Source organism: Netta rufina, assembly GCF_964035555.1.
Source record: "Netta rufina genome assembly, chromosome: 9".
NCBI classification, from domain to species: domain Eukaryota; kingdom Metazoa; phylum Chordata; class Aves; order Anseriformes; family Anatidae; genus Netta; species Netta rufina.
In genome coordinates this window covers 26,142,892-26,166,195 of record NC_140132.1, presented here as the reverse complement: position 1 = coordinate 26,166,195, position 23,304 = coordinate 26,142,892, and the positions used below count along the sequence as shown (strand labels likewise).

At 52.2% G+C, this 23,304-nt stretch overlaps 1 protein-coding gene across 2 annotated transcripts; it reads left to right on the top strand.

Annotated features, from left to right (window-relative positions):
* The first annotated feature begins 11,068 nt into the window (after positions 1-11,068).
* P2RY1 (purinergic receptor P2Y1) lies at positions 11,069-14,667 on the top strand. 2 transcript variants are annotated; one of them, XM_084291862.1, is made up of 2 exons: positions 11,069-11,269; positions 11,753-14,667. In XM_084291862.1, the coding sequence occupies exon 2, from the start codon at positions 11,821-11,823 to the stop codon at positions 12,910-12,912; it is 1,092 nt and encodes a 363-aa protein (XP_084147988.1). In that variant the 5' UTR covers positions 11,069-11,269; positions 11,753-11,820; the 3' UTR covers positions 12,913-14,667. The 2 variants fall into 2 exon arrangements, with proteins under 2 accessions (XP_084147988.1, XP_084147987.1); XM_084291861.1 differs by having other exon boundaries at positions 11,069-11,273.
* Positions 14,668-23,304: the final 8,637 nt, after the last annotated feature.

Genomic DNA, 23,304 nt, shown 5'->3' with positions numbered 1-23,304 from the left:
GCAGCACCGTGCTTACCAGTCACCGGTTACCACATCAGGCCTTCGCACCTCGTATTTGGCCAAGGACTGAGGTTTAACCTGTCTCAGCCTCCAGGAGCACCAGTGTCTTCGTGCTGTGCTGTGATTTTCTTCCTGCTGAGCACAGTGCAGCAGGTGCTGTGGCACTGACCTCCCACCGGGTATCCCACCACACGCAGACCGTGTCCGATGGCCGTCCTCACACAGGCGCTGCAAGATCAGCTTCTGCCACAGCGCAGCGTAAATTTCCCTGACAAATCCTTCAATGTGCTAGCAAGCAGGAGCTGCTGCGTTACTGAGCAAATACATTTGCAGCTCTGATTCCCGGCTCCATCCAGCCCAGCCACGCCGACAGCTGAGCTGTGCGGGGGGAACCCATTAAATGCTGGTCATGAAAGAGCTGACCCAGATAACTCGCACAGCAAGCTAGCCACCCCAACACAGGGTGTCACCTCGCCTTTTGAGAGGCTGCAGATCGATGGGTTTCCTCCTGCCCTGCCCTTCGGGTTGCCTCCCGAGGTCTGCCTGCAGAGCAGAGCGTTGGGCCCACGGGGGAACGCTCCTGACCCCGTCCTGCTGCGTGGCGTCTTGGTGGCAGGGAACAGTGACACTGGCAAGCGTTTTGGGCTGCCAACCCCAGTCTCTGTGCTCATGATCTGGGGCAGAATAACATCGCTGGGAGGTCCTGCTCACGTGGTGCCAGGCTGTGCTCCTGGCGAGGGGACGGGCGCACGGCACTCACCGCCGGTCCAGCCCGGGGAGGGCAGGGGGGCACGGCGATTGCTGGGACAGGCTGCCAGCCACATGTTCGCAGGCTTTTCTAGAGCTGTGGCCAGTAATTAGACCAGTCAGTTTACATAGAATTAGTCCTGTTCAGTTAACCACAAAATTATGACTTCAGAGATTCAATCTCATTATTTGGCTGGTCAGCTTGGCAAGATGATCGCTATTCTCTCATTACACTACAGAAGCACTAAGCCTTTGCCCTGGCTGCTATTTTCTCTGCTGCAACCAGGAGCAGGGGGACTTGGCACGGATCCTGCAGCAGGTTCTTTAGCCAAACACACGAAGCCTCATTAGCACCTGTAGCAGGCAGGTATTTGTTTCCATTAGGGCAGCTGGGGGTGCCTTCCTGCCAGGAACAGCACAAGCACACTGGGAGACGGCGTCCTGCTCGGCTGCCCAGAGAGCTCCTCTTGTCGTCTGGCATCTACTTGACTCCGTCTGCTGAAAGCACCGAATGAGGCCAACCCGGTGTATTGGGACAGGGCTGGGACAGGGCTGCCGTGGAAGGGGCAGAAGGCCTCCCCGGTGCTGGAAGGGGCTGCAGAAGGCCTGCTGTGCAGGGCCCTGACCCTGAGCCCCAGCACAGCTGGGCTGCAGGCAAATGGCATCAGTTTTCCTCCCCCATGTACTGGTGAAAGGGCTCAGGTGTGGGGCAGCGCCGTGTGCTGAAGCCACGCTGCCCCCCTACATGCCCCAAACCCCACTGAGCCGAACTCAGTTTATTTTTGCTAAATAGGAACGGGCTCAGTGCCTGTACCACGGGCCCAGCCTCAGTGTCCTGCCTGCAGGCGGGCTGCCAGCGTGGAGGATGCAGCCCATCAGGGGAAATCGAGGGCAGGGGGTGTGCTGGTGGGGGCAGAGCCTCGCATGGCTGCACCAGGGCAGGGGCACGCCTGCAGTGTGAGCACCGAGCGGTGTCAGCCTGTGCACCGGGACCGTGCCAACCTACTGCCTGTGTGGTTGTTTTATGTAGACCTCTCTCTGCCTCCCACTGCCGTTTTTTCTTCCTTTTCAGTGAATCAGGCTGCAGGAATTGTTTTCCCCCCTTTGTCTCCGTGACTCTCCTCGCTTGGAGATAAGGGGAGAAGCAGCCGGCAGCAACGCCCAGGCTGTCTCAGCGAAGGAGCGATCACCAGGAATAGTTTCTCTGTTCTTCCCTCGTCCAGACACCGGCGATTCAGCCCATCACTGAACGCCCGCAGCACACCACAGTGCCCTGCAAGGCTGAAGCAGTTTGCATTCACTGCTCGCTCACATCCCTTCCTGTAAAACCACGCAGCTGTGGGGAGCAGACCTCTCATTTTCTCAATGTTTACCACTGTGTCACACCAAGATTGGCAAAAATTATGATGATGTGTGCTGATACAGTTTCTTAAGGGTCACAGGTACAGGAAGAAAGAGGCGAGCAGGTGGGTGCAGTCTGGGGGCACAATCCAAGTCCCCCCGGCTCCAGAAGCAGCCAAGCCCTTGCTGTCCCGTCCCTAGCGCAGGCACGAGGGCAGGAATGCCCTGGGAGCAGCAGGACGGGGACAGGCTATGCTGGGGGCAGCCCAGCGCCCTGCAGGCTTGGGGTGCTGCTGCTGCTGCCCCCCAGCCCTCTCCCGAGCCCCCTGCAGCACACGGCGCCGTGAGCCTGCCCCGCTGCAGCACAGACCCCGGCGTGGCTCTGGGAGGGGGGCTGTCTGCCCGCACCCACCCGTCTTTGTTCTTGGCTTTATCGTGTTGGGAATCAAAGTGGCAGATAGAAACACTCAGAGTTTTTTGCCTTTCTACATAGGCTCATTATGTTTTTAAGTCAGGGCTGATCTTCCCCCCATTAAATACAAGACATTAAAATCAATCATTAATAACTCTAAAAGGTCTGAGCAACAACAAACATACTCGTGTTTGAACATTAACAGAGGTATTTTTCCTTGATGACAGATTCTTTAGATAAATTCTAGAGATTATAAAACAGATTCTGTATTTCCAATTATTTTTCTCCGGTATATTTTTAGAGTAGGCTCCTGAAATAAGCTTCTGAAGCTCCAATTTTGAAAGCCAAAGGTTAATCCCTTAAGAGCTCAATAAATGCTCATTACGGGGATGGAAAGCATTAGCGGGTGCAGGCAGAAAGGAGGGGATGAGCTGGCACTGCTGGCCATCGGCGGGCTGCAGCACGGCTGGGGTGAGCTGACCTGCTCTTCAGGGGGAGAAAAGAGCCCCAGAGTCACCAGCGGGGACGGGAAGTCTGCTTGGTTTTCCTGAACCGTCTCAGGGGAGCACCTCATGGTTTGGATGCTCCAGGCCTCATTTATCTCCATCTCCTGGGGGTCTCCATGGCCAACACCAGTTTCCTCTCCCCGGGCATCTCCTGAGCAAAAGGCCAGCTCCTGCAATAAGGGGACAGCAGGAAGGGCGAGCGCGGAGCAAGATGCTGCAGCTCCCATCAGGTGGAAGCCAGGTGAGTCTGTCTGTAGGCAGGATTTAAACAAGGGAGCTGGGGACTTGGTGACAGAAAAGTCCCTGCAGCACTGCCACTTCCTACCATAAGTACAGTGCTCCGTCTTTTGTAGCTTAATCTAAAGCTGTGGAGCTGTGACTGTACATTAAATTAGAAATGGCCTTAGTAATGATTGTCAGGGTATTCGTTATCAGCGTGCCTCAGTTGGCATTTCTTTTTCCTTTTTGTTATGCTCTTTTTTTTTTTTTTCTTCCCCCCATTTCCTCCCTCTCCCCCCTTCCAGGTACTGATATCTCTCTTTTTGATTCCTTAGCATCACCTCATTCCTAATTGTCAGTGGGAATTGCCTGATTTTACCTCGAGTTGTCAGAGGTGTGTTGGAGCTGTGTAGGACTGCTGGGCCCACGGCCATCGGGGTGCTCGGGGACACAGCCGCGAGGTCTCCCTTCCCGGCCATTAGAGGTGCCTGCGACCCCCACAGCCAGGGAATAAGGAGCCGGGTGGCCGTGTCGGAGCGGCAGCGCTCGGAGAAGGAGCCTGGAGTGGCTGTGAGAGGTGGAGATGGCAGGATAATGAGAACGGCAACAATAGCTGCAGGAGGCATGAAAGAGGGCTTGCCAGCCCAGGCATCGGAGCAGACTTACTGCTCAGGGTGCTCCTGTCCTGATCTGCTTCAAACCTGTCACGAGAGAGTCCAAAAAGAGAGACTTCCAACACTTAGCTTGAACTCCTGACACTTCTTTGTCATTACTATGTTTTCACATATTCCCAAAATAAAATCAAATAGAATAATGGCATCAAGAAAGCTAAAAATGCCTGGATTTCATAATGCAGCAGCACTAAGCTGAATAACTTAGTTTCCATTTCCATGAGTGCTATTTTTGAGGCCCTTCCTTTCCTGGGTTAGGCCCTTTGGACAACAGTGTGTGGGAAGGAGCCTGCGGGGGGGCCCGCTCCCAGGGGCCCTGCTTCTGTCACCATCAACTAATTTAGAACTTATCAGGAAAGAAAATGTGGGCACAAAACAAAGCAAAGCTGGTGGATAAAAGCTCAGAAGGGCTTTGTTGTGTAATTTTTGCTACCAGCAACAAGAGTTCACTTGCTCCTTTTAAACTGCTGTTGTTGCTCCCTCCGATCCATAGACAATACACTAGATTTTCGCCTATCATATTATTATTATTCTCTGATTTTTTAACCTTAGCTTTTACAATTTTGTTTCAGATCGGTTTTAAAATCTTCTTTCTGGGGTTTCATACACAGTGAGAAAGTTTGGCATCTGAAAATGTCTTCTGATTTTAGAACTCCTATAATTTTAATGTTGATAAAATTTATTTTAACCACATAAATGACCTGATCCAAATACCATATAAAAATGTCAAGAAACAATTTTGCCTACACTTAAGCGGGTTTGTAAAGAAATACCAAAAGGGAAACTTGACTGAAAATCCAATATTATCATATTTTCTGACATCTGCTAAACATTAGCAGATGATGTTTACCATTGCCATGATTTGCCAGCGATGCAATTACAGGTATTTGCTAAATAACGTTTGCCTCCCTCTGTTCCAGAGCTGGTACCGGTGCCTGTTGTACCCCTCAGACATGGGCACCCCCGGCAGGCAGAGCAGAGCTGAAACTTGCCCTGGGGTAAGAGGTGAGGACCTGTGCCAAAGCTGCCCCCGGCATAAACCAGAGCCAGTTCTCGCAGCAGAGCCAGGGTGGGAGGCGCAGGGGCTCGGCTGCATGGAGAAATTCGGTCCCAATGCAGCAGCAGCATGGATGTGGGGGTGCACAGGGCTCTGGGGGAGCCAGTGGAGCTGAGCAGGGCTGGAAGGAGGCAGTAGGTGCCCAAAGGGACCCTGATCCCCCCCCGGGCTGCCCCTGCAGTGGGGACACCTGCCTCACACACTTCACTGCAGCACCTCAGAGCGAGCGCCACGTTCATTCCCCTCGGCACATGAGGTAGCAAGTACTTAATTGAAATACTTAATTTTGCGATCTTCACTGTTTCCTGCCTGTTTGTCTTACGGCCATTTGAGGAAACTGCGTAATGCGAGCGTTAACGCACTATTAAACCTCAGTAGAATTGTCTCTCTTGGCTGGTAGCTGAACAAAAGACCTTTTCTTTTGAGAATAGTGATTTCAATTTAAAATGGCAATACAGAAAGCAGGCAAGATGCTCCCTGCTGTAATTAGAACAAGTTCCCCAGCATACTGTTATCTTTAGACTCCGGAAGTGTAGCCGTTCAACTAGGACTTGTAAGTCACTTCCATTAACTCTATTTATTGCCGGGCTGTATCGCACGGCTATCGCAGCGGCAGGGCTGATCGGAAACTGTTTGCATTTTCTGAAACACAGAAGGCATTCCGGCACGGCAGTTCAGTGGTTTTTTTTGGTTCATAATTTTAAGAAGGTTTAGTTAATTTATAATGTTACTAAAGGCAAAGAGGGAGAAGAAAAGCCATATAATTCATCTGTGTGGGAACATATGAGAGTCGTACTGGGTGTCTGTTGGGCCTTACAGATAAAGCACTCTGATTACAGATAAAGCACTCTGATTTCTCTTGCTTTCCTTTCATGACATACCCTTTATTGATTATAAAATTATAACCTATCTATAATCCAACCATAAATATGAAATTATAATCCTTCGTGCTCAACACTGTGTCGTTCTGTCTTCCAAAGTTCACCCACTGTTGGGACTCTGCAGCTCCTTGGGGCTTACGTTCTGCTGTGTGCATCTCTCGCTAATTAGCCCGTGAACAGCTTTTGTTTTCAAGACAGCAAAATGTCAGTTCAGATATTAAAAATGCACACAGGCGCACTCTCCTCTCACTGGGGCGGGGGAGAGGAGCTTCTGAGCCTGAGCAGCACGCGCTGGGATGCGTCTCCTCCAGGACCCTGCGACCGCAGGATTTTGTCACCCCCCCAGTAGGGGACCGAGCCTCCACGAGCAGTAGTAAGGACGGGGACTTCTGATCCACAGGGACAGCGAGCACGGAGGGCAGCGCAGCAGAGAAGCAGAGATGTTGTTGGCAAAAGCACCAGCTGAGCTTCGGGAACGGCTTCTGCTGGCAGTTTCTGTGAGCGGGGCGGCAGCTCAGCTAAGGCTCGCTTTCAGCCAGCAGTGCATGTCATATCTGCAGCAGACATGCCTGAAAATCCTTATCAGCTCTTCAACTGCCATTTCCCAGGTTTCCTTTCCAAGGAAGGGCACACAAAGGCAGCTCAGGCTTGCAGGGCTGAGCAGGGCCCGTGGCCGTGCCAGGGCTCGGCTGGGGATGCAGCAGTGCGGGGTCGGGGTCTGTGCCACCCGCTGCCCCTGCCCCAGCTTCTCGGGGCACCTGGCTCGTGTGCTGCATCCAGCTGGCTGCTGCCCAGCTCTGCTCAGGCGAGCTGGGGCTGGAACCACAACAGAGCACAGTAACCCACCGTGACAGCCCGTCGGGGTGGGAAAGGGAGTGCTAGGCACCTCTTATGGGAGATTTTACAAGCCTCTGTGAAGTGAACCTGCAAAATCCGTGACTCCAGAACTGATTAGGGTTTGAAGTGGTTCAGAGATGCACACACACAGGGTTTTCAGACAGGCGCCTGGCCCACATTGCCCAGTGTGAAGGAGTGTGATGTGGTGGGCCAGGAGAGGCGCCGGGCTGCCCACAACACACAGGTCTTGCTGGCGGTGCTGTGCCAGGGCACGGAGGGACAGCCACCACCCGCAGCGGGCACCGTGCTGCAGCCCCGCTGCTCCTGCTGCACCGTGCTCACCCCGCGCTCACCGCACCCACTGTGCGCGGGCAGGGCTCCACTCTGGTGCCTGCTACCATGGTCAGAACTGCTTTTTTCTTCAGTGCTACGGGTATTTCTGTCCTGTACACCACTTCCTTGCCAGCCTCCAGCCTTCTGCCTCAGTTGCTAATGGCCACAAGTTCCTGTAGGAGGGTAGCAGGAATTGCTCACTCTCAGCACAAAAGCAACTTTCCCCGTACCTATCTGCTCACCCCCAAATGTTCCAAATATGTTCACTCACAAGTTCAGGCCATACCTGGGCATTTTCAGCATGCGAAGCTAGAGCTGGCAGGAAACAGGAGATGGTGTAAATAGCCATTGCTAACAGCCTGTTTTCTATGTATTTTAAAGTATTTTTAGACAGACAAGGATGAGCTTCCCTTTTTTTGTACGAAGATGCGTTTGCCCGAATCCTTCAAGCCAAAATTTCCCAAGCTCTCAGCTGTGTGCAGGCGGCTGCTCAGAAGTACAGCAGGTAAGGGGAGACATTAACACGGAGACAAAAAATAACGCCTGGCAAGCACGTCACGCACCTGGGCGGTATGTGGGGCTAGGGACTAGGGGCAGCTCAGCCTTCGGGCAGCGCCTGCTGTGGCTGCGGGGCACACACAGTGTGTGGGGCAGCCCGGGCACCGCTTGGCCCCTGCCGAGGCAGCAAGGGGGGGCTGAATCTCGGGGATCTGGATCTCGGGGATGGTGGGGGCTTCCTCTCCAGGCAGGGCAAGCAGGGGCTGGCAGCCCCCCGGTGCCTGTCCCCCCCCGCCCCACACGGGGGGATGTACCTGTGTGTGTCCGCACGCACATTCACCTCCGCCGCAAGCAGGCGTTGCAGTGATCTATGGATCTCAGCCCGAGGCTGGTTCAGGTCCATTTTTCTTCCTGGCACACTGAAATACTGAAATCTGTGCCTAAGTTTTGCTAACCAAAACCAACAGGTAGCAACAGCTGGATTTATGTCCAGCCCGTTCCCTTCGCACACCCACACACTGCTATAGTTCAGCATTAATTGGGCTGACTGGGAATTTCCATTTGCTCGCTAGCGTGCTTTCTTCTCTCGTTAGGGATACATCATCCCTTTGAGTTAAATCAGCTGTTAAAAGAACAAAACATTCAGTTTAATGGAAATCAGTGGTATAAAATCCTAGATTTTGCAGAAAGTGCGTTAAGAGGCAAAGCTGGAAGGAATTCAGCTTCAGCTATACCAGCTAGAAACCTATTCAGCTACAAAAGCATATGCTGGAGTTATGGAGGAAAAGGTGCTAATGTAACATGTTTTATGGTTGTGCTCCAAAATAAGAACAGATTAGTGATACAAGCAGGAAGACGCTAATTTGCTGGCTGCAGATGAAGTCATGTAACAGTATGGCTGCTAAAAAATATGCCTTTTTCTTTACTCATTTAAGAGCTTGGACCTTTAACTGTTGAAGCACTGCAGTCAGGATGTGCACACTTAGCAGTACGTGAGATTTCCGCTCCCAGCACTGCCAGGCTCTGAAGGGAGGTGCCGAGACATGGGCTGGGGATGAAGCAGGAGGGACAGTGGCTGCTCACGGACCTCTGGTGGCACAGGGCAGTGGCAGTGTCCTTGGCAGGTCCATGGTGCCAAGGAGCAGCGGAGGAGGGAGCCTCATGGCCCTGTGCTTGCCTCCCTCTGCCCCCCATCAGGAGTGGGACTGACCCCCGGCTGGCAGAAGAGGGGCAAAGGAATGAAGGCAGAGCTACCAGGTGGGGTGGGCAACGCTCAGCAAAGAGCCTGATATCGAGCCGCTGCATTAACTGGGGTGCATAAAGGGAAAAGGGAAGCCTGGATGAAGCAGGAGCAATAAAGGAGACAAGAATGCCAGGGATTTAAAAAATGTGCAGAGAAGGGAAATGTCTCTTCCCACTGTTCTGAGCAAGGACAAGTGTTGTTCTGGAAAGGTGCTGCTGCTGGTGGCACGAGGCAGCACCTGGCCAGCTGCTGGCACAGGTTCCCAACCAGGAGAAGCCGGAGCCATGCGTGGGCACCCTGAGGGTGCTGCCAGAAGCCGCAGGGCGGGCGGCAGCCCGATGCACGTGAGCAGCACCCTTGCATCGCTGTAGCTCCCGCCCTGAAAAATGAGGGGGCACTCAAGAAAAAGTTAGAGGGATGAGGCCGGTCTCTTGGAAAATCCTGCCTTGGCATAGAAAAGACACTGCAGATTCTCAGACCAGATTGTGAATGTGAGCTTGGAGTCTTCAGTAATGGATGAACTGAGCTGTAGCCGAGTGATGTGAAGCATCATGACTGGTGGAGATTCCCTTTGACCTTCAGGTTATTCATATCCTTCCTTAACATGCCTGCCAGCCCTACAGGAACATCACACCAGCAGAGGTGCCACTTCCGCACAGCCGTGACTTTGTGCTGGAGCTGGATACCTGGCGTCGGTGGCACCACTGCCCTGGGTGCCTGGGCAGACCAGGACACATGAGCACACGCTGCTGAGCACCCCCGCGCTGGTGACTTCGTGCTTCTCAGGGTCTCGTGAAAATGAACCACGGCCCCTTTCACAGTTCTGCTCACAAGCCTAATCCAAGAGAAGGCAGAAAGGCCCCATGAGAACAAACGCCAGGCTCCTTGGGGCACACCAGCACAGGCACAGGGTCTGGCAGCGCAGCGGGCAGGCACCAGCAGCTGCCCCTGCCCTGGTTTGCATCGGGCAGCGCTCGGGCACTGACCTCTGGGCTCCGCCGCTTGGCTTTCCGGCGCTGCTCAGCTCACAGCAGCAAGCAGGCTGCAGATCGTGGTGCGTGTTTACTGATGCTATCAGTGCTGCTTCAGCATGACTCAAAATGTTCTCAAGACAGAATTCGAGAGCTGCCAAAAGAAGTGAGGCGTTAGCAATGGGCCTGACAAAATCGCTAATGAAATAACAATTGCAAAACGAAAGATAAACTGAAGGACCTCTTGTGTGCTAATAACATTGCTTTGTTTGTTCCATTTTAATTTTTAACACGATAATCCAAGTCCTTTATTCAAATAAACTCTGGTTTTGGCCATGCAGCTGATTCTCCGGGGAGCAAGATGATGTTTTTATAAATGAGCACTGTGGGCTTGACCCTGTTATACTGTGCTCCTCGCATGTCTGCTCTGTGGGCTGGGCGCTTTCTCTTGTGGCAATGCTGTGGCTGAGGAGTAATTTTTGTTAGCACTTTAAAATCCTAGAGGGCACCACTGAACAGTTTAGCAATTTTTTATTTTTTTATTTTTTACAATCCATTCTTTACAGGTGCTGCTGTGCTTGTCTCGGTCCCTCCCTAGCCTTCCTTTCTCTCCATATTCAATTGTATTAAAACTAAAACGATTCTTTACGGTAAATGTGCAGCCAGTGGATGAGTACAAAAAGAAAAAAAATGAATGTATAAGAAGAAAAGGTCTTATTATTACAAAATCTAAGAAGTTGCTTCAAAGCTGTAGTCGCGTAACTTGGCCCCGAGTAAATGCCAACTTGGCGACTCCATCTGCAGCCCCTTGCATATTCCTACAGGGGCACAATGCGCAGCTGATTTCCCAATTAAGCTCTCTCGACAAAGTAGTTTTATCATTCAGGCAGCCTCAAAAGTTTGAGAGAGGAATACATATTCATGAGGCACCAGCAGCCCTCCGTCTCCGGCGCAGCTTTCAGCTGGGAGCAGCCCCGGGCTCGGTGCGCCGGAGCCAGCAGGTTGCCACCGGCCGGGCCCCCCCGGGGGCTCCAGGGAGCCGCTGCCCCCCGCAGCACCGAGCACCGGGGGCTCGCCGGGGCCGGGCCCACCCGCGATCGTGTCCCGCGTGGGCGGGCGGCGGGAGGGGTGCCGGGGGGAGGTCTGTCTGTCCCGGGGGGAGGTCTGTCTGTCCCGGGGGGGGGGTCCGTCTGCCCGGGAGGAGGGTCCCCGGGCGGCCCCGGCCCCGGCAGGGCGAGGGCGGGGAGCGGCCCCGAGCGCCGCCCGGCTGCGGGCGAGGGCGGTGCGGGGGGCGGGCGGCGCGCCCCTGGGCAGAGCCGGCGCCGGGAGCCGGCCCCCCCCGGCCCCCGCCCGCCCCCGCCCGCGGCCGGCGCGGAGCCTCCCGCGGCACCGGGGCTGCGGCCGCGCTCCCCGCGGCGGAGCCAGGCAGGGGCCGTCCCGCGGTTCCCGGCCGCCCACCCGCCAGCAGCCCCGGCCCCGACACGGGACCGGCCCGGCCATGGCAGCCGCGGGCGGGACGCCGCGCCCCGGCCGAGAGCGGAGCCGAGCGGGAGGCAGGTGGGGGCGCCGGGGGGCCGCGGGGGGCGGCGGGGGGCGAGGGCGGCGGCGGCTGCCCGGGGGCTGCGGGGGGGAGCGGAGCGGAGCGGGGCGGAGGGGCGCGGGCGGAGCGGCGGTGCCCCCGTCCCCGGTGCCCCCGGTGCCCCCCACCCGCGGCACCGCCGCCCGGAGCTGCGCCGCGTCCCGGGGCGGCCGCCGCCGCGCTCTCGGTGCGCGCTCCGAGCCTCCCGTCCCGTCCCGTCCCGTCCCGTCCCGTCCAGCCTCGCCGTGTCGAGCCGAGCCGAGCCGAGCCGTGCCGTGCTGAGCCGTGCCGTGGCCGCGGCGGGCAGGGGGCGCCCCCCGGGAGGGGTTTGGAGCCCAGCGCCGAGCCCAGCGCCCAGCCGCACGCGTGGGCTCCCCCGCCGGGAGCGCTCGGAAGGCGGCCCGGCAGCCCGTGCATCCCGCCAGGCTCCCTTTGCGCTTGTGTCGCTGTCTTTCAGATGCGCCGCTGGCCCTGTAGAGACTTTGCTGCTTCACCTCAGGCTTATGTGACTCTGCTGGAAAGATCATGACCGAAGCCCTCATCTCTGCTGCTTTGAATGGAACTGAACCCAACCTGTTGTCCGGCAGCGGCTGGTCGGCGGGAAATGCCACCACCAAGTGCTCCCTGACCAAAACCGGCTTCCAGTTCTACTACCTGCCCACCGTCTACATTCTAGTCTTTATCACTGGATTTTTGGGAAACAGCGTGGCGATCTGGATGTTTGTCTTCCACATGAGGCCTTGGAGCGGCATCTCGGTTTACATGTTCAACCTGGCGTTGGCCGACTTCTTGTACGTCTTGACGCTGCCCGCCCTCATCTTTTACTACTTCAATAAAACCGACTGGATCTTCGGGGATATCATGTGCAAACTGCAGAGGTTCATTTTCCACGTGAACCTCTACGGCAGTATTTTGTTTCTAACATGCATCAGCGTGCACAGGTACACGGGCGTCGTGCACCCCCTGAAGTCGCTGGGGAGGCTGAAGAAGAAGAACGCCGTTTATATCAGCACCCTGGTCTGGGTCATCGTGGTGGCTGTGATTTCGCCGATACTCTTCTACTCGGGAACGGGGATAAGGAGAAATAAAACCATTACGTGCTACGACACCACGACCGATGATTACCTGAGAAGTTACTTCATTTACAGCATGTGCACCACGGTGTTCATGTTCTGCATCCCGTTCATAGTGATTCTTGGCTGTTACGGACTAATTGTGAAAGCTTTGATTTACAAAGATTTGGACAACTCTCCTCTCAGGAGAAAGTCGATTTACCTGGTTATTATTGTGTTGACAGTCTTTGCTGTGTCGTATCTTCCCTTCCACGTGATGAAGACCTTAAATCTAAGAGCCAGGGTGGATTTTCAGACTCCACAAATGTGTGCCTTCAACGATAAGGTTTATGCCACTTACCAAGTGACGAGGGGTCTGGCCAGCCTCAACAGCTGTGTAGACCCCATTCTTTATTTCCTGGCAGGTGACACCTTTCGAAGGCGGCTTTCCAGGGCAACCAGGAAATCATCCCGAAGAAGTGAACACAATGTGCAGTCCAAAAGTGAGGAAATGACTCTCAATATTTTATCAGAGTATAAGCAGAATGGAGATACAAGTTTGTGAATTAATGCGAAAGATTTGGGAACGGTTTGCAAAAATCCTCCACTTTGACAGAGTAGGACGCGATAGTGCTACAAGTGTGTGAGGAAAATTTATCAGTCTCTCAAACTCATTTTAGATAAAGCCTCTTTTTCTGATCTTAGAAAAAAACTTAACAAAGTAAGTGGAAGAACTTTAATCTTAATGGAGAATAACATGTCAAAATTCAGCTTTCCTTCTCCTTACAATGTTCTCGTTTCTTTCTGACTTGTGTCAGATAAAGTAAAATGAAGTAAATCCCCTAAAGGAAGAAAGCAATCAAAGTGCTTCTGTTTCAGTGACTTAGTCTCCCACACTCAAAGCGATCTTCATTAGCCTCCCTTTAAAAATAGGAAATAAAAGTAAGAAAGAGCAGCATCTTCTCTTCTGATGCTCAGTCCACATACCGAGCCTCGGTGCTGTCCTTTCGCTCGCTTGCCATTGTAAACAAGTGTGTAAATCAAGGTCCTGGTGCGGCTGGCACACCTTTACGGTTTCATTATTTCTTCATCTACTTCTAGTGTTGATAATTATTTGGTAGTTTGGTAACGTTTATGATTCAGTCTTCGAATGCCAGCGTGTTACAAAAGATAGGCTTACGGACGTGTGTGCATGATTATGCTTTCAGTTCACGGCGGCTGCTCGTGGCAGACGCGGAACCCGCAGCAGACCGCCGCGCGGGCGGGTGGGTGGCTCCGGGAGCCGGTGCAGGCACCTGCCTCGCACCCGCGGGCAGCGGTGCGCTTCGTGAGCTGCTGCTGGTGCGTGGTGTGCACAGAGGGGCCGGCAGCCTGATCCTGCCTGGGCACTGCGTGCTGCAGCCCCTGCCCTTGGCCGCTCGTGGTTGCGGTCATCCTGCAGGTCTTTACGGGTAGAGCGCCAGAAACGTGTCTGCTGAGACTGGCCGTGCCTTGTAGAGGAGTGGAACTACATTACCTGAGTTACCTGCGGTTTCTTTTGGTGCGAGAATATTTCTGTTCCTGGCAATCTTTACAGAGAACATGAAAGTTGTTTCCCAAGAATATACCTATAAAAAACGATATATATATGGTTTATATTATATATATGTATAAATAATTGGGAGGGAATTAATCTTTTGGTATTGTGACAAATTACTGTATTAACAAGATGTTGCAATATACTACAGACTAAATCTACCCGTTTATTGTATATCTTCTCCAAATGTGGAATAGGTCATCTAAAATTAGTCAAGCTGAAATGTTGTGTAATACAAGAGCTAGTGATCAGAGCACAGATGAAACCTTACATGGGCAGTCATTCATTTCTCATATTTTTAAGAAATGTGTTTGAAAATATTGTGTGTTAAAAGCAGTATGAAGGCATGCTTTAAATGATAAATTTAGTGTACAAAATTAAGTTCTGTGTAATCCTAGGGGTGATTTAAGCAGATCCTCATTCCTCCAGTCTTCATAGTAAGAGTAAAATATTTATATTTTGCTTTCTGATTTTCAGTGGTTGGTAACAAACAGGAGTAGCCCTCGTTACTTTTTGACATCGTTGTAAAGCAGCTTCTGTTCAGACATACAGCTTCTTAATCTGCAAAGTCCCTATTTATTGAACTTATTTATTAGAAAACTAAATGTAAAGTATGTAAAGTGTGGTTCTCCGTGTTCATATTCAGAATTGGGCATTAATGGAAAATTTAACAGCATGTTTAAATCATTGTATTACTGTGTCTTCTAACAGAACATCTTTATAATAAACTCAATTCCACCCTGACTATTCACTCTTGATATATAACCTAGAGATAAATTAAACTACTAATATATAGCCTAGAGATAAATTAAACTACTGCTTAGGAAGCATAGCTTCTTGAAGCAATGTTAAGATCCCATTTAGCACTGTAAGATGAAAAATGGAGAGAGTGAAAAAATCCCAACCAAGGGTCAATTGCTAATTAATCCCTACTGACAAAACACTGTAGAATAGCACAGCCTATTTATATCACCAGAGAATGAGACTGGTTCAGAATAAATGACTTCTTCTATTATGTGATTATTTGAGACTTCATTCAGCCGAGGCACATCTTGTTTAGAATGCCAGATGAATTAAGCAGAGGGAGCACATTAAACTATGATATGCTCTGGATCTGCTTCTCTAGGTTTAAAATTGTATTCATGTCCCAGAGTTTTGTAGTCTCTTTTTTCTTTCAGTTAGGAAATAAAATGTTCCACCAAGTCATGTCCAAAAAAAGGTCCTAAATGCAGAGACGCAGCAGAACAAAAGCCTTGCACCCAGGCTGGTCCTTCTGTAGTTGCTCAAAGTCTTTTTGCAGTGTGCCTCTCTAATACAGCAAAGTTGGCTGGCTCTTAAGCTGTGTATAATTCAAGTGCAACCAAACTGTACAAGCCCAGGTACCCCAGGTTTGGCATGCTGCAGGAGAAACCCACCTGTCTGCACAGAGAGCCTGCTGGGGAAAATCCCCCCCGAGATGCAAACGGCAGCACCTTCCCCACAAACCGGGGTCTTGAGCTCCTGGGGTGGATTTTGTGCACTCATCCTGAAGCAGCTGTAAGATCTCTCTGCTTCATCTTGCCTCACTGAAGAGAACTCTGCAATTTGACCAGTGTGGTCACCCGGTTCGTTGCTGAGGTCTGTGCTGATATTTTATTTAACAGAGACCCTTTTTACTGCTGAGCAGCAAGGGCAGGCAGCTTCCTGCAGCATCTTCACCCCACAGAGGTGTACAGGAGCCTCCCGCTGACCCCGAGAAGTATCATTAAACACAGTTTACACACACAGTTTGTTTTCCTTCTTTTAGCTCCTGTGACCTGGAGAGCTAACCCCTCAAACCACATCCTACTCCCATGCGGTTCCCAGATGCGCACACACCGAGGTGCCACAGCCAGCACTGAGACCTGCTGGAACTTGAGGCTGATCCTCACAATCTTATGTAGTTCCTGCTTTTTTTTTTTTTTTTAAAAAAAAAAAAGGCGCTGTTGTTTTTGCAGTAGGTTAGTCAGAGGCACTGCACAATCACACCCAATTTGTATCTCCTCCCACCTGGCTGCTCGTTACCTGCAGCATCACAGAATCGCGTGTGTTGGGCTGTCCCAGCAGCGGGGAGGCTGCTCGGGCACGGGGGACACTGCTGGGATGAAAACCAAGGCAGTGTGCTGGCTGCAGCCGTGGGCTCCGGGGGAGCTTGGCAAGTCTGTTGTTAAATATTTCCCTTTTGGTACTTACTACAGTAGTGAAAAACAGTCAGTCCATGGACATCCGTTTGGTTATTTGTAATGGGTATCATTGAAGAAGCCTTTCCCTAAGCCGCTTTACTGAAGTTCCTTTCTGACCTATCTGATATGCAAAGACTATGCAATCTCAATTACAGCCTGTGGGCTTTGGCTGGCATTGTTAATTAATTAGCAATGATGACAACGGGCTGTGTTAGTGGGAGCCAGATTCAGCTCATCAACTAACTACAAGACCACCTAAAAGCTCCATCTTCCCTCGTGCTGCATTAGCCTTTGACTAGCAAATGAAATCAAACATTTCATGATTATGCCTTTAACCTATTTTTCCTCTGTGTCAGTTAGGAATCTTTTAATAAATATAAACCATTCACTGAAGATGCCAAAAGAAGTTTGAGGTAAATAGTTATTTATGAGCTTTAGACTTACAAAAGCATTCTACCATCATCCATGCAGAAACAAATTGTTATTCATTGATTATATTTTGCTTCCTACAGTTCATGGGGTTAATTTTTTTCCTCATTTCTGCCCATTAACGCCCACATATTGTAATCTTTAATACAAATTGAAATCAGTATGAAACCTACACATGATCTGCTGTCAGTTCAGAGGTTTTCATAACATCTAGGATTTGAAGGTCCCTTACAACCGAACTATTCTATTCTACTCTATTTTTTTGTTTGTTTGTTTGTTTTGAATCCACTTCATATGATACAAAGTAGATGAAATCACGATCAAGAGTATCTTAACTGCCCCTGCTTTGCACAGCCAGCACTAAATGGCCTGCCAAGCTGCCTCCCAGCCCAGCCTGTCCCGTGGTGCTGAGGCACGGAGCGATGAGAATCTGCAGGACAACTGCTGCTGCTTAAGGAGGGGATTCCACAGGCAGCAGACCGCAGGCTTCCTGTTTATGTCCAAGGACAGAAATGAAGATTTGTTTTCATAGTGTCAGCCCACAGAATAAACCCTCGGTCACGCTGCGTGAGCCCAGCAGAAGGGGTCATGCTGGGCTTTCCTCTGCCTGGCATCCCGCTCCCCTCCTTCCCACAGGGACAGGGCAGGGGGCTGTGAGGCCGAGGGTCGCCTCGCAGAGGTCTGCCTGCCAGAGCAGCCTGCTCCTTGCATGCCCTGCAGTTGCAGGGCTGAGTCTGGAGCAGGCTGAGCACAACTCGCTTGTCTTGCGAGCTCTAATCCCTCCAAAACCTGGGAAGAATGCATCATGCAAAGCGTCTGCTCTTTCCCACTGTTGGAGCAAAGCCCTACCTGACCAGCAAGGTCTGTAACAGTTAAACGGGCTGGCCCCAGGGGGGAGAGGAGACAGCAAACCCTGCTAATCGCCTCGCCGGGATGTTTTTTCCCCTGTTACTATTTTTTGTCTCCAGATCAGGCCAGAACAAAGATTAATAGAGTGATACGTCCTAAAACGGATATTGCTTATTCCTGTGAAAAGCTCATTTTTCCAAGTCTATGCACTTGTACTTGCTATCTGCACTGGTTAACCTTGTGAAGATTTTGCAGGAAGCTTCAGGCTGAAGTTCTTTCTATTTGAATATGAAAAAGGTTTTCAGAGTTCCTGAGCAGCCGCCTGACTACCTCCAGTAGCAGCGATGGGAAGTGCAGCACCGATGGGTGCCCACTGCTCACCGACAGTGCGCGTACCGAGCTCGCTGTCACAGCGCTTGTGCCCCTCCTGGGCACAGCCACCTTAGTACAGGACGGACTCATGGAAACGCAGCAAATTGCCCAGACTGACCCAATTAACCAGCAGCTGAGGCAGAACAAGGGCCATGGGAGAGGCTGCTGCGGTCCTCCCGGCATAGGGTGGGTCTTGTGGGCGCTGGGGCTGCAGAGGTGAAGCTGCGGGAGGCGATTCTGGGCCTGGGGCGGCTGGCGGAGAGCTGCGCTGGAAGCCCTTAGCTTCAAAAAGGCAGAGCTGCTTAAACAGCGCCGTGTCACCCCACGTAAACTTGTGTTACTTCTAACTTCAAGTCCTTGGAACATAATCAGAATCTACTACTGAATATTACATCTGGAGTCTAATTGTATTGGCACGATGATTTCGAGTACTTTGGAGACATACAACTTGTGAATTAAGGCCACTACGTATTTTCTGACTAAATTATAGGGTGTTTCAAGGATATATGTGAAAACGTTTATTTTTCTCTCGTACTGTGATTTCTATATTGTTAAGTTCAATTTTTGTGTAAATATTAGTGAAAATTGACTCTGCAATATCTGCAGAGACAGTGTTACTTGGTATTTCAGCTTCTCAGGTTATGTAACTGCTTTAATTAAATAGTAGTAAAAAAAATCCCCTTATTTGTATGTAATTTTAATGAATAAGAAGGTTTGGGTTTTTAATCAAGCACAGGTTTGTTTGCACGTACATTTGGTGTTAGGCATGGCTTTTGAAGTTGTAACTATTTTTAGTGACAGCAGAGCTGCAGCCGCAGAGTTACTGGCACTGTACCTAGCAACCTTCGTTGGAACAGGCACCAATAAAATTCTGAAACACTTTTCCTGCCTTTTGTGTTATTGCGGTTAATTCACATTTCTAGGTGATTCTTCAGACAGCGATACGTGGTTAAAAATAGGTAACAAAGGGCTTACAAAATGCGTGTGTTTCAAGTGGCCCGGCCAGGCGAGGAGGCCTCGGGCAGGCCGCGTGGTGCTGAGCTCCGTGGGCGCCCTCCCTCACGGTGGTACGGGGGCACCGAGCACGGCTCTGCCCGAGACCTGCGGCTGCTTCCCACCCACACCAGGCCCTGCCGTCATTTCCAGTCTGGCCGGGGAGAAACCAGTTCCAGCTCCCTGTCCCTGCCCTCCTGTTCCCGGCTCTACCTGCCCCTGCTCTCCCTGCCCGCTCCCTCTCGGCCTCGGGTATTTGTTGCTCCGGGACTGTCCGTGGCTGCAGCCTTCCCTGGCAGGCGGTAGCACATCACCTACCCCGCACAGATAAGGAGCTGCATCTGTCTTTGCAGAGACTTTTCTTTCTCTTTGGCACTGGCTGCAGCGTGCTGATTCTGTTGCAGGAATGAAGGAAGCACTGCTCCTTTCCAAATGGCTTAACATTTCAAAAAATGATTAAAATGTTTAACCTCCTTTTTTATCCGTACCTAGTCTGATAGTACAGGGTCAGAGGTGGGGGCCCCTGGTGCCAGCCCTGCTGGGGGCAGGGGCACTGCAGCCGCTGCTGGGGCCGTGCTGCAGGGATGGGGATCCACGGCTTCCGTGGGGTGCTGATGTTGGACCACCCTCACTGTAAAAAAAAAAAAACATTTTCTGTCCGTGTCTGTGCTGTACCGGGATCCCAGCACTCAGGGTGCCTGGGGGACCCCCCACTGGGACCCCCGTCCAGCCCCGGTCCTGCACCACACTCCCAGCCCCAGCTCCCCAGCATAGCTGTGGGTCTGAGCGTGAACGACACGGCGTGGCCCAGCACTGGCAAGGCTGAAGCTAGGCTGCTGGCAGGGATATAAATCCCCGAGGCTTTGCAGGATGCTGTGGCAGCTGAGTGTGGGTGTTGCAAATGCCAGCAGTGCCTCGACATAAGGCACCGGGAGGACAGCAGGGCGCTGGGGGTGTTCGTAGGCACCGGGTGGGGTCACACGTCCACACAGGGCTCCTGCAGCAGTCACACAGCTCGAGCACTGACAGGTTCACACCTCTCTTTGTGAGGCACCATTACGGCCTTCCTGGTTCCCCAGTAAACATTTCGAATCAGTCCTGCCCCCTGTCTCCCCTTCAGGCAGGTCGGCTGGTGGTCCTGCAGAGCGGAACCTGAGCAGCAGCAAAAGAAACTGCAGGGAGAGGCCTGGTGCACAGGGAAGTTAGCTGAAAATCAGAATTTCTGTTGCCTGTAAAAAAGTCAACATTATGAAAACAACTTTATGCTGTATTTAAACTTCCCAGCCCTGCAGCCGCGGGTGGAACCTCGCTCACGTGGTCTCTCCTTCTGGCCGCCAGCTGGGAGAAGCTTCGGGGTTATACGCAGCTTGGTACCAAGTATTATGCTGGTATTATTTTTAATTTCATAATTAAAGAGCACTTTTAAGAAACCATGCAAAGTTAACTCTTTGCAGGCAACTTGCATGGTAGTATTTTAGTATCCTAGGTGTAAGCTCCAGAGAAGCATGGTTATACAAAGAAAATAGGTTAACATAGCATTGTAGAGGAGAGATGATTTATGTCTGATGTCACTGGCCGTTTATTATGGGAGATTCATTGAACGACACCGCCATTACGAGAGGCTGCTGATACTTCTTTAAAGCCTCCAAATTGCCATCCCAAGAAAGCCCGGTGTCAGCACTGCTGTGGTGGCCAGAAATAACCCAGTGCTGGGCCAGCCCCTCCTGCACCAACAGTGAGCGGGCCGCAGACGTGTCCCTGTGCGGCTCTGGGGCGCTGCTGGAGCTGGTGGGGTGGGAGCCAGGGAGCCCAGGCTTCATTTCTGCCCTGTACGGGCACACCAGTACATCCCACGGAACCAGCAACGGCAGTAAGTGGTGTGACTTTGCTTCTGCTCCAGAAGAGGTGCAGGCCAGTGACCCTGCCGTAGTGCCGCAGCACGGCATGGGAAGCACGCACAGCTTTGGCAGAAAACGTGACACCGGCACTGGCAAAGCCTATAAAAGCCCAGCAAAAATAATAAGCCACTTTGCTATAGGGAGGAAACGCATGTCAGTTTACAAAGCCGAAAAGGAATGACAAACCACCAAACCCTTGGGGCACTGCTTGTACGAGCTCCCCAGACGCCGGTGCCTGGAGGTGCTGCAGGAGGCGGTGGGGCCGGTTGGAGCCCGCTGCAAGGGCCTGGGCTGTGCCGGCAAGAGGCAGGGCAGTCAGGTAATTATTTCCTCCCAGCAACCCCTCGCTGCCTTATTTCTATTATATTTATCCCGTCACTGGAACGCACACCTCCACAGAGCTGCTTGGGGCAGCAGCAAGAGCTGTTAAAGGGCACGACTGTCCCCATTCCCAGTCCTGTCCCTGTTCCCATCCCCAGCCCCTTTCCCACTCCATCCCACGCCGAGTGCCAGCCCCGTGCAGGGCAGAGAGCAGTGCCTGGGACGCAGGGCAGGATGGGCTTTGCCTCCTCCTGTCCCACTCCCCAGCACGTCCAGGGCAGGGGCTGCACCATGCCCGGGCAAGGAAGCGCTGCGGGTGTGCAAATAAAACACAAAGAATGGACTGGAAAGGTTTCTGTAGCAATTACCTCTGTGGCAACAACAGCCAGGCCAGATAGAAGCAGCGTGGCCAGGCTCTGCCTGCACTTCCTTCTGTGCTGCAGCTTTCATCCGCCCCAGAGATGTGTCGGGACACGTTTGGCACAAGCGGAGAAGTAAGTTGTTGTTCAACATTCTGCGTGTCACTGAGCTGTGGCACTGATGCTTCCTGCAAAAAATATCTGCAAGCGCGGCAAAGCTGTTTGATATTACAGGCCTTATTTAAACCAGCACTTAGATAGTAAAAACAGTCTCATTTCCCTCCATCCACACATACTGGCTACCCATTAACATTCCTTCTCATGCTCTTGCACGAAGACTAATTTTGGCAAGAGACGCTCTTGCCCTAGATTTTTCAAAGACTGCTTGTTTTAAAACAAAGTCGCCCGGGGAAGGGCGAGAGCTGGGGAGGGGCTGTGCCCCCACCCTGCCCGCCTCAGCCCCCCCATGGCCCCAGCACCGCGACCCCCACGGGCACGGCGAGAGCCTGGGGCCTCAGCCCGGGGAGGGAGCTGGGGCCAGGCTGGAGTTTCTGCTCGGAGCAGTGGGAAAAAGAAGGATTCAAAGGCTGCCGTTGACATTTACATGCTAAAAATAAAGCTCCCAGTGTTGAACGCTTTCAAAAAAAAATTATGCCAATATTCATATATTACTTAAGGGACTCGATTCAGAGTAGAAGCTCCAGTTTCATAAGCCTGCTCTTGCTACTGTCAGAAAATCACCAAAATGATCTTTTACTCCTCAGGTTGCTTCCTTGAGGCACTGGGCAAAATGTCACCGACAGCGAGAACTGAGCACAGGGAAAATCCGAGGAAGAGCGGCCTGCGGGTGACCAGTGCAGCAGCATGGGAAGAGGTGCAACGAGACCAGGGAGGCACATCACCAGCTAAACCCTCACTTCAAGCAGATGGGAAAGACTGACTTGAGTGTTTGGATGGGATTCAATGAAAATGTTCTCTAGCCTTCCCTTTCTGCATGGGGAATAAATCTGCAAAGAAAAACATTTCTCTCTGCTGTTTGCTGGCAGGACTGGCATTATACCCGTGATATCTAGCACTGCTGCGGCCAGCTTCCTGTGTGTTTGGTGAGAAGTATCCTGAAAAGTTTCTCCGACGGGCTGTAGGCACATCAGCCGGCTTCTTGAAGCTCACAGACGTGGATGCCATTTAACTGCTGCTCCCCAGGTAGCTGCTGGGTCATCAGCTGCCTTCAGGGCACACACACAGGGGAGCAGACCAGCATTTTCGGGTGGCATATCCCAGGTGGCAGGGCCCCGTACAGGATGGCTCCACGAGCAACACTCGCCTCCCAAGCCCTTGGTTGTCCTCTCCATGTGCTGAAGGGCAGCTGGCGGAGCTTCGCTGCACGCCCAGCCCCAGCCCCGCACCTCCCCAGCCGGGCTGGCTGGGGGCTCTGCTGGTTTAGGCTCTCCTGCAGCTGATCCTGGAGGGATGACTCAGCCCTAAGTATAGTTATCTGCACCCGAAATAGAGCCGAGCCGTGGCGCAGATCCCCAGCTGGTGCTGTGCGTGTCAGCCCTGCGACTGCTCGGAAAGCAGCGAGCTGGAGGTGCAGAGCGGGGCCGGGCACCGGCGGGCACAGGTGGCCACGCGCCGTGGGGCTGGGTCCGCCAAAACCACCAGTGGGGTCTGGAAGCCAAACTGCACGATGCACGGCTTCCCTGCCAGGGTGCCACGGCTACCTTATGCTTTTACAGAAACAAAAGCTCTCGGTTGTGGCTCTTCTTAATCAGTTAATACTAACCAGAGAGCTTATGAGTAGGATCAGTTTACACTGGGTCTAAAAATATCCCCCCAACTACATTCAGGCACACACACATATATCTGTGTGTATAAATATGTGCGTATACACAAGTTCTGAGAGCCAGTGGTGATTTATGCTCTTTTTCCACTTTGACTGACCCATTAGAAATTGCTTAT